The following is a 13,672-nucleotide window of genomic DNA, read 5'->3' as shown; positions in this document are numbered from 1 at the left end:
TGCAATTCTCAGCAAAGTCACTTCAAATGCAGCACAACCTTAAACAGCATCCAGACAGAAAACTTTGATCTTGACCATTTGAAACACAAAGACTGAAAGTTAAGATTTATTTTACAGTGCAACAGTTCAACACCATGACCAAGGATTGCATTTTTCATGTCATACATAAAAAAATAATGAGGGTTTACAGATCTCTCCCTAATGACAGTATTTATAGAGACTGTACAGTATAAAAATTTACAACCAACAACTCAAGGCTTGTTCAGCTTTACTCAAAGGCCACACCCATGCCTTGAGTACTGTACAGTCTGCAAGATGCTTTGTATGTTACTGATGGGTTGGAACAATGAGTATAGCTACTCTACCAACAAGGAAATTCAGACAACACTGTGGAGTGAAAGCTGGAGCTCATCGGTGGATGAGCTGTGTGGAATATCAAAACATTTCTGCATGATTTCCTAAATTCAACTTTTACACATTATCGCATATGAAATATAACAGTAAAGTGGTCACAAGACACTGCCTGCACCACACTCACAGTCCAGGGTCGTTATTTCCTACTGTTTCTTAGCTGGAAGGGTAGAAAAAGGAACATACAGTGCTATGGAGGGTAACAGAAATACTTATTGGCAACACATCTCCCTGCAGGGCAATGCAAGTTATGTAGCAGAGATACAAAATGTTCAACATGATTAAGTCAGAGAATGCACATTACACTGTGGGTGGAGGAGGGGGAGGGGTGTTGGTAAAGAGAAAGAGCGCGGGCATTGGCCAGGTATGGGGAGGTCATTCCAGAGAGCAACGGGCTACAAACGGCTCATCTATTCTATCGCAGCCATGATTTCCAGAATTAATCCGTTACAGATCGTAAACGACCTGCAAGTGTTTGCTACAGCACCTCTCTCTGTGGGGCGCAGAACATGGATAAAACAGAGGGAAGCTTATGTGCGTACCAATCCTCTAACATTGGAGCCGGGTGAAACTCCCAACACAGGTTGGTATGGGAGATGCGTCTTGTTTAAACAAAAGCTGTCACCAAAGTACTGAAGATGCTTATAAGAAACTGCATTGGAATTATACCGCGAACAAAATAATCGCTAATCTCCATGGAATATGTTCTGTGCAGATGTCGCTGCTCGTTAGTCTGACCAACTCAGCTCGGTCAGTCTAGGAAGCAGCGAATCGCACACAAAATTTCACAGATCCTTTTGATTGAGAGGAGCCCGCAGATACTGAAACTAGCAGCCAAGCGATTGCCATTCAATGGTGGTGAGAATACCAAGTTATTTCAGTTCAACAGCAGGCGACAGGAAGATTTCAAGATCGTATTAAAGGAAACAATGATTGAAGCGCCGCACGGTTGGCCCAGGCTGAAAAGTATGAAACGAAACAAATAACTACGCTGGTTAACGTTCAAGATGTTTGTTCTTAAACTACTGATTTCAGGTCTGCAAAGCAGTGGCGAGACTCTACTCTCGATGTTACAGGCGGATACCACGTGATAGCCTCATGCCCCGCCGCCTGAAATTGCTCACAGACAGAGCGACAGGTCACACCCCACGGGGGAGAGCGACCTGTGACGGGTGAATCTTACGCCAATCTGCCACTGCAATCGGATGGGGGCAACTGCTAACTCGCGGGGGCAGGGAAAGTGGATCACAAGCGCACACCTCCAAGTAAACAACTTGCAAAGCAGGGAAACCCCAACAGACTTTCCTTCGCAGCCAGTCAAGTATACCCAACGGCCGAGTACCGGAGTCATTCCTTCACTTGGACAAAGTTTTTTTTCCGCAGAGAACATCGATTGAGCTACAGAATTTTTAAATAAGATGCAACAGGTGCTTAACCGAAATCAAAGTTTATAAAAAAATAATTTAACATATATAATTTGTTTGTTTTCTGTTACACGGGCCTCTGAGCATCTGGCTTTCTCCAGGGCCCGGGGGTTATCAGTGCCTTTCTCGCGGTCGGTGCTGCTGTTGCCCTTGGGCTGGGCTGCAATGTTGAGCCGTCGTGCTCCCCTTTCCTTGGATTCGCGCTGTTGCCGGGGCGGCTCTGCCCCGCTCCCTGCCCGCTGCCCTTCGCCGGGAGCCTCCGCTCAGTGCCCGCCTTCCTCTGGCCGCTCTCCGGGCTGCCGGCCCGCCCCTCCGCCGCCCTGCCCGGCGGGCTGCGCGATCGCCCCCGCCCTCCTACCGCCGGCCGCTCCTTCCCGCCGACTCCCCGCTGCTTGCATTCGTCCCTCTGGGCCTTCCCGGAGCTGCCCGGCGGCCGCGCTCTCTTCGGGCTGCTCGCACTCTCCCCCGGCTCCACCTTTTCCATTACCAACTCGGCGCGACCTTCCTCCCCCGCCTCCCGTCTGCCCACCACGTTGGTTCCGGGCTCTTGTTCTCTCTGTGGCTTCTCCTTTGAAGGAGTCTTTTCAGGATCAGTAAGGTTTGGGGCGGAATGTGGAAAGGATAGTGATGGCGGGTCTTCAGGAGCAGTGGGTAGTTCCTGGAGGCTGGAATATGGAGTGTCCTGGGTATCCAGATTGTCTAGAAAATGCAACGCATTTAATGACGATTAGAATAGCAGCAAATGGTATACCTAACTTCGATGAAAACCTCTCCTGCACACACAATCCCAAATCATCCCCTTACCAGTGCATATACACCCTACAACCCTCCCAACCATGCATAATGTAGAGGATAGAAGAGGTCAAAGGAGAGTGTAGAGGGCAACAGAGACGAGAGACTGCAGTCGATGAAGGAAGGGGAAACAGTAGCGTCATGGTATGATTTGAGTGAAAGTGAATTTAATGACTGAAGTTTTATGGAAAGCTGCAACAAAGCGTCAGTTCAGATCGTCACAAAGGGATCTGCTATCCATACCTGATCTGGGCTCCAGCCCCAGAAGTTAGTTGATCAATGTCCTCCAAAAAAAAAGGGGTGGGGGGGAGGGGTATTAGCGAACTAGTATAAAATAAGCTAATTCAAGATTCAAACATTTGAGCAGGAGCCAGTGAATGAGAAACATTTATATAGCATCTTTAAAATAGCAAAACATCCCAAGGTGCTTCACAGGAGTTGAAATTCGGGGGGGAGGGGGGGAGGGGTGGTAGGAGAGCACTAGATTAGTCTAGTGGTAAAAGCAGACAAGAGCAGCAGGTGAGCTGTGGTGGGATGGACTTACCTGAGCTCTGACCATTCAAAGAGGCAATGCAAGTGAATGTCATGTCTTGTAGTTGAGCTCTTTAATGCAACATTACAGAAGTGGGCCTTTGGTTCAAATGGTCTATGCTGGTGTTTATACTTCACAAGAACTCCTTCGGAGCCTATCTACATCATCTCAGTCTTTTGGTATAAACTTCCTATTACATTCTCCTTCTGGCTTCTCCTTAAAATATTTCTGCTGTTTGGCCCTAACAGTCCATTTCTGATGAAAGGTCATCTACCCGAAATGTTAATTCTTTCTCTTCAACAGATGCTACCTGACCCAAGTGCCTCCAGTATTTTCAGATTTTATTTTAGATTTGGAGCATCTGCAGTATTTTACTTTTGATGGCACTCCTTGCGGCAGTGAATTGTAACTATTGGTTGCTAGATCTAGCTTTTCCCCACAGGTGGAATAATTTGCGTCTCTACCTGTGTGCTTGAACTAGTATTGGCTCATTAACCTTGGAGTCAAGGGTTGTGGGTTCAGGTCACTCACCAGAGACCTGAACACAATCCTGGCCAAAATTCCCACACTAGTAGAGGGAAAACTGCTGTTAGAGATGCCATCTTTCAGAATGGTCATTGAATATCACTCTTAGGCAAGTACAAGGGATCTCATGACATCATTCTGTAGAAAAGCAGGATCCATATCCTTGGTGTCCTTGGCTAGATTTAACCAGCATTAAAAACTGATCAGAAATTTTATCACAATTTCTTTGAAACCTTACTGTGCTTACATTGGCTGTCTCATTTCCTACAACAATGACTACACTTCAAAAGTACTTCATTGACTGAAGTGCTCTGGGACATGCTGAGCTCAGGAAAGGTGCTGTATAAACATTTGCTCTCAAGCAAAGTTGAAGTGTTAACACAGAACTTCCTTCAGTTCAGTTTCAAACTGACTGCAGGATTCTGTAGAAGGGCAAGTGGGCAGAGCGAGGATTGCCACGAGGATGTGATTAGGAACTTGGTGAGGTACACAGGAAGACAGTGGAGAAAAGAGCGAGAGAGAAAGAAAGATGCACACACCGAATCAAAACTGCAAAAAAGTTTGAGAGTCTGAATAAAAACCAAGTAAAAGACGTGCTGATTTACCAGGTCCCAGGAGAGATGAGAGGAGATGTGAAGCCTCAGCGCTGCTCATGAGTCGTACATGTCGAGAGGCTGCAAGGTGCCATTCCTAGAGAAGGGGAGGGAGAAGCCTAGGACTAAATGCAACTATGAGAATAAAAATAAAAGTTCCACAGAAGATCACATTTCTGCAAAGCCAGTGGTCAAGAGCAGGTCGAAGAGACAGATACACACAGACCAAGGGGCAAGACGGAAGGGGGTCTTCAAAAGAATCTTCTAGCCATTACTGCCTCATGATGGGAGCACCATTCAGCTCCATATCATTTGGTGGATTGGGTGGTGGTGGAAGCAAAAATCACTGCTTTAATATTACTGACCACCCCCACCCCAATCATTTATTATATTACAGTTCTGTAAAATTAAGACTGAAAGGGAAACCCACCAAAGTCAGGCACCTGACCTATGCCTGGCTTCAGGACAAGATGCGCTTTCCTGCCTCCGGACTGAATCAGCTCGATGGCTCTTTTGTGTGTGATTCCTTGTGTGGACTCGCCATTAATTTCAACAATCTGGTCGCCAACCTGCAAGAGTGGAAACAGGGGACAGATAAATCACACCTGACTGAGATGGATGTGTCACGGGAGGCAAATGAGGAAGGTATCATGCATCTTGCAACTCGGAGACATCTACAAAAATGGGCAGTGAGCCAGTGCAGGGGGAAGGAAGCTGCTGGAGGGCAGATCTGAATTAATAACCCAGTACATTACTACTCCATTGGACTCTTTTAGGCTAATCAGAATATAGCATGTTCAGCACTGAGCAAATCATTTGGTCCATTACAGCTGCATTATCAAATCAGTCTCATTCCTTACGGTAATGTGCAAAGAATGCTCTGCAACACAGCAAGTTTGCTTCTGCAGTATTTAAAAAGGCAACAGTCATCATTTCTCACAGCTGGCTTTAACTGTCACGTGTTCTCTCATTTTGAGGGTTTCCTTGCTCCATAACAGAAACACTACTCAGATGACACCATCTCCCCTCCCCAGCTTATGAATCCCAGTTCCAACCCACCACCGAGAGATGAAGAACCCAGGCCAGAGGTACCCAGAGTGAGGGTCACCATACAGGCCCTCCCCAGGTTATGAACACCCAACTTATGGACACCTCACACATACGAGTGAGCGACTGGGGGACTGGCGGGATGGATTTGCCGACTGCTGCGGGACTGCAGGCAGCTTCTGCTGGGTGGGAATGGGCATTTCTGCATTCCTTTTCTCTTCTGTCACCCCTTCAGTGGCAATGATCGGGCTGGATCCAGCAAAGCAGAGCTTGGAGAGCTGAGCAGACCCACTCACTCAGTCAGGGAGGCCACAAGGCAGCTGCCCTTCCCACATCTGCTTGCTCTCCTGTCACAGCTGTTTTCCTGATCCTCTCCCAACACTCTTTTTGTTTGTTTCCAACTTACAAAGCAAAATACAGGTTATGAACAGTTCTCAGGAACCCTGTCGCAACCCGGGGCTACCTGTAGTGACGTTGCTGTAAACCCAAGTGTGGCATGCCATTTCCTCTACAACTGAAGCAGATCTGCTTTAAAGAACTTACTTGGATCCTGCCATCCAGTAATGCTGCACCTCCTTCAGCCAGCCGGAGGATGAAGAGTCCCATGTTGTACTCCTTGCCACCACGAACGCTGAATCCAAACCCTCGGGGCCCCCTCTCCAATTCAACAGGGAAGCATTCAGAGTTCTGTTTGCAAACATAGAAGCCAGGAGTGAGAAGGAAGACAACTTGCAGCATTTTAAAACCCAAACAAGTAACACAGTAGATGGCAAGTTGTGTTCCAAGTATTAAACATTTAATCATGCTTTTTAATCATACATTTCATGTGAGTGACACTGGGAAGGCCATTGGCATTTACTAACTGTCCTATTTGCCCTGTCTGGTATGACTGAATGACATACTAGGGCAGACCAAGTCAACCAGACAACCGCACTGCTGTGGAACTGCAGTCACAGAGGCAGAAACATTTCCCTGCCATTAGTGAACCAATTGGACTTAACATCAGAATATTGTGTGCATTTTACCCTATCTGGCTCATCAGAGTTTTGAAACATTCATTTCTCGAGGTGTGATTTGAATGCAATCTTGGGATTAATAGACCAGTAAAAGTTACTGCACCATGGGACGCTTTTTGGGCTAATCAGAATAAGGCACAGTTAAGATCATCGAACTCAAAGGGAGACACTTTGACCCAATAGCTGTGTCAGTTCCCTGGCACATTTATCCAATTAATCCCCTTCCCCCAAGATCTGGTAATATTTCCCCATGTTTATACAATTTCCTTTTAAAAGTGACTACAACCACCTCAGAAAGCACATTCCAGATTACAAGATACAAGATTTCTTTATTAGTCACATGTATATCGAAAGACACAGTGAAATGCATCTTTTGTATAGTGTTCCTGGGGCAGCCCGCAAGTGTCGCCACGCTTCCGGCACCAACATAGCATGCCCATAACTTCCTAACCCATATGTCTTTGGAATGTGGGAGGAAACTGGAGCACCCAGAGGAAACCCACGCAGACGTGGGGAGAACGTACAAACTCCTTACAGACAACGGCCAGAATTGAACCCAGGTCACTGGTGCTGTAATAGCGTCATGCTAACTGCTACTCTACCGTGTACCGTGCCTGATTTCAACACCGTAAACGTTGTTTTCTTTTACCAAATTCGTGTACTCTATTTCCCGGCAATAGTCTGAACGTAGATAGTTTCTCTGTATTTAATTGAAGCCATTCAGTTATGCATATCTCTTTAACCCAACTCAGCTCTGAAGGGAAGACAACCCCAGCTTCTCACTGGCTCTGTATCCCAAATACTACTTTAGTGAATCGCCTGAGTGCCCATTCCCAAGAACTAGGCATCCTAGAACACTGTGTCCAGAATGGGTCACAATACTCTAACTCAGGCCTAACTAGTGATTTGAGGTCTAGTCCAACTTCCTTGCTTTTAAATCTTCTACAACTAAATTACATTCATCCAAGAAAACAGAATTTTTAGGCTGGAAAATACAGGCAAAGATGGAAACTGCTGCGTTTTTGGGTTAAATCTGAAAATTAGGAAGAGAACATTTATCTAGGTCAGCTGGTGAATGGGATGGTGGGAGACGTAAGATCTTGGCCTCAAACCCCTGGATGCTTTTGCCAATGGATTACAATAAAAGAGCCAGTATGGGCGGTACCTGAGGTCTGCCGCCTGCAGTCCACGTCTCTCTGTCGGCAGCTGGCTGAAGGTACTGATCGGACGCTGGCTGCCTGTAGTTAGAGGAAGGTGGTTTTACGAAGTCACGTGACTGCCCACTGCCCCTTTCATCTGTGTCCGTCTTGCTGTTGAACAGAAAACTAACAGTATGAGCCCAATCATCTCATACTTCAAATCCCTCCTTCCTTCCCCACCCTCACCAACCCAGTCACCTCACTGCCCCGACACACCATTCCCAATGCTCACCTCTCCATGCAACCCTCCCATCAGGCACAACGAGGAACACACCATTTGGGAAAAATCAAAGCTACAGGAGGGCACCAAACCACTGACGGCCAAGCCCAGGCTAACCTGCTCCACTACAACAGTCTACGAGTTCACAAGTACACGCTCTCGAGCCACAGAGTGACCAGGCCTCTCACCTGTTGTCCTGTGCTGGGACGTGTAGCGTTGGAGTTTGTCCCATGGGTTTGTGTTGCAAGGCCGGGCTCTGTCTGGCTGAGCTGCCTCCTGAAGGAGGGCCAGTCACATCTTGAAGACAAAGTGAAGGTGCGTTAATAGATTTAGAGAGCTCATTGTTTCAAAAAGAACATTCAGCAAGAATCTACTGGCAAGTCAATGCTCCACAAGTTCAGGTGCTGCTGGGCCAGAGTTCTGTATACCAGCTACTGTATGCTGCAGGCCAACCGAAGTGAACAATCCTGGAAGGAAATAATCCTTCTCCATCATTCCAAGAACTTGGAGCAAGAGGGCAAGGCTTCTCCCAATAGAACTGCACCAGTTCTCAGCAGCTTGCACTGCATAGATTCGTGCCACACTTCACAATACCAGTTTATCAGAGGGATCCTGAATGCACAGTGGAATTAAGGTGGTCAGTCCGTCAACTTTGTGATCCAATTCAAATCTGGCCCAGACCAGGGGAGCATTGCCTCTGTCTCCCCTGCCACAAAAATCCTAAGTGAAATCTGATGCTGAAGTTTTATATAAATTCCCAGTGGACGCAAGTCTGCAGCATACAACTATCCACAACGGGACGCTGATTGGCAATGTTTCTCTGCCAAAGGAAGATTAGTGTGGGAAATGGGAAAGCTTCACTGGTGCAGTAGCAGATACTTTGAAGCCAAGGTCAGACATTAAGGATCTTTACACTTGCCTTCCCAGCAGGTGACTATGTACTTCGCTAGAGATCTGAACAATGTTGTCCAATACTCCCAATAGAGCACAGAATGTACTAGAGGTGATACTGACTTTCAGGTGATGTTAAACTGACACCTCACATTATAATACAGCTTGCATTTCAAATGTACTTCACTGGACAATAAAGTGCTTAGGGACATAACTTTGTATTTGGGCATGATAACCTGGATATTTGAATCATGGTGACCCATTTACCAACACAAATAGAAGCTGGCATCAAAAGCGCTAACATTTAGATCGTACAGAAAATGAATGCAATAGGTCAGAATGCCACAATCAAATTATCAAAGGAACAAAGCTGGCAGGCAGATTATGGGAGTGGTAGGCCACCCCTAGCTTCTTTCACCACTCTCTCGGCAGTAGGGCGAAAGAAACCACAATAGAGTTGTATGTAAACTTGAAAGGCATGGATAGGTAAAAGTTATAGTAAGACCAGACACTGTGCCCAAGCTTTGGGAATCTATCCCTCAAGTCTCAGACATCCACTTGTTGGATGTGCCCCTTTTCAATTACCTGGGACCTAGAAGTTTGGGAGAAGGGGCTATCCCTGGCAAGGCTGCCTCTTTGATGGCCAAGTCCTAAATCCAAGTCCCAGGATGTGTTGGCATCAGCAACAGGCGACATCTACAGATTAATCAGGGCCTAGGACTTGCAGGTTGGACTTTCACGAACCACAGGAAATATAGGTTGAGTGACTCACTCCTGTGAGCTCGAGCGCCGGTCAGTGCTTTTGACCGCCTACCTTCTTCAGGAGTGACAGTAAGAGTGACTGTCTGGCCTGCATCCTTGATTAGCTGGACGATGTCATGGTGGGGCATCTGGACAATGGACTGGCCATTGACTGCCGAGATACGATCCGTCACCTTCAACTTCCCGCAGCGATCGGCTGGGCTTCCCTCGATAATGCGACCGATTTTGTGCGGCACTGCTACAAGGAAAGCAATAGTGGGAGACGGTTAATCTGATTAGAATCAGGAGAGATTTAATGTTTAATTAAAGAAAATAATTAAGGTGTAGGTTGTACAATAGATTACATTCCCTAATAAATAGAAGATTAAGGGGTGATCTAATTGTGCTGTTTAAGATTATTAAAGAAATAGCAACGGTAGAAAGTGAAAAGCTATTTCTTCTGGTCAGAGAATCCAGAACAAGGGCCATAGCCTCAGAATTAGATCTCAGCCATTCAGGAGTAGCATCAGAAAATGCCTCTTCATAGTGAGTAGTAGAAGAGTTTACATGGATGCGTTAATTAAAATTTTCAAAACTGAGATTAAAGGGTTATGTTAGAAAAGGTTAAATGGATAATAAATTAAAATAGATTGATGGAGTTGAGATACAATCAACTGTGATCTAATTGAACTGTGGATTAAGCAGAACTCTACAACAGACATCCAGAAAAAGGGAGAATTATCTCCAGTTGTATTCTACCTCAACCTTCCCATCTCAAAGTGGTTGTGTCTCAATTTATATTTCCCCCAACAAATGCCATATCAGGAGAGAAAGAAGTGGTGTGGGTTACGTAGAAGTAATGAAGGCAGAAGAAATTATTTGTTGACACTCCCTAAAGACCATGAAGATAAAACAAGTACTATGTCTGAACCTGGCCATTAGGTGGCAGATTACACTGAAAACCCTCACAGAAGACTTGAAAAATGTTACACACAAAATGGGAAAATGTTTCATAATAATTAAGGGATAATTCATTGTAGGAAAAAATGTTAAGAATGTATATACACTGAATACTTGGAAGAATTTGTAATCAGAATATTTCACAGAATCAAAAAAAAATGGCATGTTCAGCCCACATCAAAAAGCAATGTGAAAAAAAATATAGTTCATAGCCTGCAGGTCACAGCATTTCCAGCGATCTAGGTATTTCTTAAATGTGGGGAGAGTTTCTAATCTCCAGCAGTCTTTCAGGCAGTGACTGGATCCCCATCATTCTTTGAATAAAAAAAATCAAGTCCCCTCTAATCCTTCTACCTTAATCTATGCTCCCTGGTAAGTGAAATAGTTCTTCCCACACAAACACACACACACAATTTCACACCTCAACTAAATCTTCCCTCAGTCACTTGTTCTTAAAACAACCCAGCCTAGCCAATCTTGCCTAACCAAAATATCCCAGCCTGGGCAATATACTTGTGAATGAAAATCAAATAACTGTAATGCTGGAAAAACTCAGCAGCAGGTTAGGCAACATCTGTGGAAAGAGAAACAGTCGATGTTTTGGGTCTGAGACCCTTTGTCCCAACTGACTTGTAAATCTCCTCTGTATTGACAGAAATACTATCAAAAATAAGCAAAATAGATCGAAGTTCACGATAATTGGTGCATGATTTATTAACCCAAGAGCACAGACTGAAGCCAAAACATCCGATCTGGAAATAGAAAACAAGCCAAAGCGAGTGCATGCATGAAGGGCAAGTGGTTTTCACATTCTGGCCACTATTTGTTGCAGTGGGGTTGCCCCTGGCCCACTTAATCCGTGACTTGCCTCAGAGCAGGCAAGAATACTACACATTGCATCAATGTGCCAACCATCCATTAGGTTCCTGCTCAATCCCTTGGGCCCAGATGGATATTGGGAAGGTATGTGGATCATCTTGGCTGTGACGACTAGTGATGCTAGATCAGAGGATCACACAAAAATGGGCAGGAGGTGGCAGTTGACACAATGACACCCATGGCACCATTACCCTAGCAAGAGTCAAGAATCCACGGAAGTGATGAGATTCATTTTGATCTGATCTGCTGATTTATCCTAATGCATGTAGGGTCCATATTTCCTTCCTAGCAACACATTATGAAGACCACCATGTTGTACTCACCAACAGCTGGGGATCTGTTCTTTGAGGTGATAATGACAAAGCCAAACCCTTCAGTCTCCTTACGCTGCAGAACAATATCATATGACTGTGTAGACTCAGTTGAGTTGGGGCCCTGGGGCAGTCTGTGGGTATGGTCTGTGTGATTCATCCGTGGAGAGCCGTTCTCTGCAGGATCCAAACTTGCATCTCGACCGTCATCATGCTGGTCTTCTGTTGTAGAGAAAGTTATTGAGAGGGTGGATGAGTCACATGAAGGGGGTGAAGCTAAACAGTGCACTTTTTAAACATGTCTTGTTCTCAGGATAGAGTCATCCAAGGAAGGACTGATGGTTCACAGAACCAGAACACAGGCAATTTGGCACATCATGCCTGTATGGGCTTGAGTTGTTCAATTAGTCTGCCTCCCTTCACTTTCCCAACTGAACATATAGAACACCACAGCACAGGAACAAGCCCTTTGTCCCACAATGTCGTGCCAAACAATTAAATGCCTAACTAAACGAATCCCTTCTGTCTACGCAACGTCCATATCCTTCCATTCCCTGCACACTCACATGTCTCTCTAAGATCCTCTTGAACACCTCTGTTGTATTTGCCTCTACCACTACCCCTGGAAGCCCATTCCAGGCACCCACCACTCTAAAAAGAAACTTGCCCCGCACATCTCCTTTGAAGTAACCTCCTCTCACTTTAAATGCACGCCATCTAGTATTAGACATTTCGACTCTGGGGAGAAAGATACTGGCTGTTTACTCTATGTTTCTCATAATCTTACAAATTCCATCAGGTCTCCCCTCAGCTCTGCCACTCCAGAGTAAAAAGTTTGTCCAGCTTCTCCTTATAGCACACACCCTCTAATCCAGGCAGCATCCTGGTAAGTCTCTTCTGGTTTAAACTGCCCTGCAAATTTCCCCTTCAAGTATGAATGCAATTTTAAAAATTATCAAATCTGCTCCCAAACACTTTATTGGCCTCCCCTAGTTACTCTTGAAATAGTGGCAATGAAGAAGGTGCACACAAAATTTTGCATGAGAAAAATACCAGAATTTTTACTCGATGGCAATGAAAGTACTGCCCAAGTTGGGATGCATTGCAACCTGAAGATGGTGGCATATTCAAACACCTGCTGGCTATGTCCTCCTACGTTTCAAAGCACTGACAAAACCTTGAAAAGTTGCTGCAGTGCATTCTGTAAATGCTGCATACTGCAGTGAGAGGGAGGGGACACCAATCAAGCAAACTGGACCAACAATCTGCTGGAGGAACTCAGCAGGTCAAGCAGCATCTGTGAGAGGAAAGGAACCGTCGGCGTTTCAGGTTGAAACCCTGCATCAGTACCTCCTGATTCAGGAAATCCTTTACTCCCACAGATGAGTTACTCCAGCAGATTCATTGTTGCTCCAGATTCCAGCATCTGCAGTCTCTTGTCTCCCCAATCAAGCAATCTGCTTTGTCCTGAATGATATTGAGTTTCAAGTGCTGTAGGACCGTAACTCATCCAAACAAACAAGCATCATCATCATCTGAGTTAGGACTTGGAAAGATTTCATGAATTAAAGGAAAAATCAGGAATCAAACCTCTAAACCATTGGGTATGTTACACATGCCAATTGAGGGTCTGGTCAACGTGGACTCTCCAGATGTTTATAGTGTTTAAGTAGGCTGCTGGAGATGATCCTGATTATTAATGTAGAACAGGGTGGGCCATTGAAAAACCCCAGACCTACATTCCCCAGGAATGGCATGGGTTTGAATTGCACTGTGCATACTTGCCCCCTCCAGTCACACTCACCAGTAGGCAGGACGTTCCTCCTGACTGACAGCAACACCTGGCCATTTCGTGTTGCATTTTGCATCAGTTCTAACACAAAGCGATGAGACCTCCCTTTGACCGAGACTCCATCAACACACAGCAGCTCATCAGCCACACGAAGACGCCCGTCTCGCTCAGCTGCTCCCAGTGGGATAATGGCTCCAATCAGAACCTGATAATGGGAATGGGGTAGAAAGAGCAAAAAGTGAGTTAAGCCCCAGATCTACATGTCTTTAAGTATCACACCAGCCTTGGACCAGGTTCACCAACTAGCTGGCTGTGATACAGACAGATTGTGCTGATAAA

The 13,672-nt window shown here is 45.5% G+C and overlaps 1 protein-coding gene across 6 annotated transcripts in view; it reads right to left on the bottom strand.

The window, feature by feature from the left end:
- Positions 1-98: 98 nt before the first annotated feature.
- Positions 99-13,672, bottom strand: part of magi3a (membrane associated guanylate kinase, WW and PDZ domain containing 3a) — an 86,274-nt gene continuing 72,700 nt past the window's right edge. For 2 of the 6 annotated variants that reach the window (XM_052034629.1, XM_052034632.1), the window contains 8 exons: positions 13,346-13,538; positions 11,554-11,763; positions 9,465-9,650; positions 7,948-8,056; positions 7,506-7,650; positions 5,868-6,011; positions 4,708-4,846; positions 99-2,534 (listed from right to left, as the gene is read on the bottom strand). In XM_052034629.1, coding sequence (XP_051890589.1) covers positions 1,903-2,534; positions 4,708-4,846; positions 5,868-6,011; positions 7,506-7,650; positions 7,948-8,056; positions 9,465-9,650; positions 11,554-11,763; positions 13,346-13,538 — 1,758 coding nt within the window. In that variant the 3' untranslated portion in view covers positions 99-1,902. Of the gene's footprint in view, positions 2,535-4,289; positions 4,375-4,707; positions 4,847-5,867; positions 6,012-7,505; positions 7,651-7,947; positions 8,057-9,464; positions 9,651-11,553; positions 11,764-13,345; positions 13,539-13,672 lie in introns of all 6 variants that reach the window. The other 4 variants (XM_052034630.1, XM_052034635.1, XM_052034633.1 and 1 more) reach the window with 3 other exon arrangements.

Source organism: Pristis pectinata, chromosome 20 (genome assembly GCF_009764475.1).
Source record: "Pristis pectinata isolate sPriPec2 chromosome 20, sPriPec2.1.pri, whole genome shotgun sequence".
Classification (NCBI taxonomy): domain Eukaryota; kingdom Metazoa; phylum Chordata; class Chondrichthyes; order Rhinopristiformes; family Pristidae; genus Pristis; species Pristis pectinata.
Note: the sequence above shows the minus strand (reverse complement) of the source record. Positions and strands in the feature narration are given on the sequence as shown.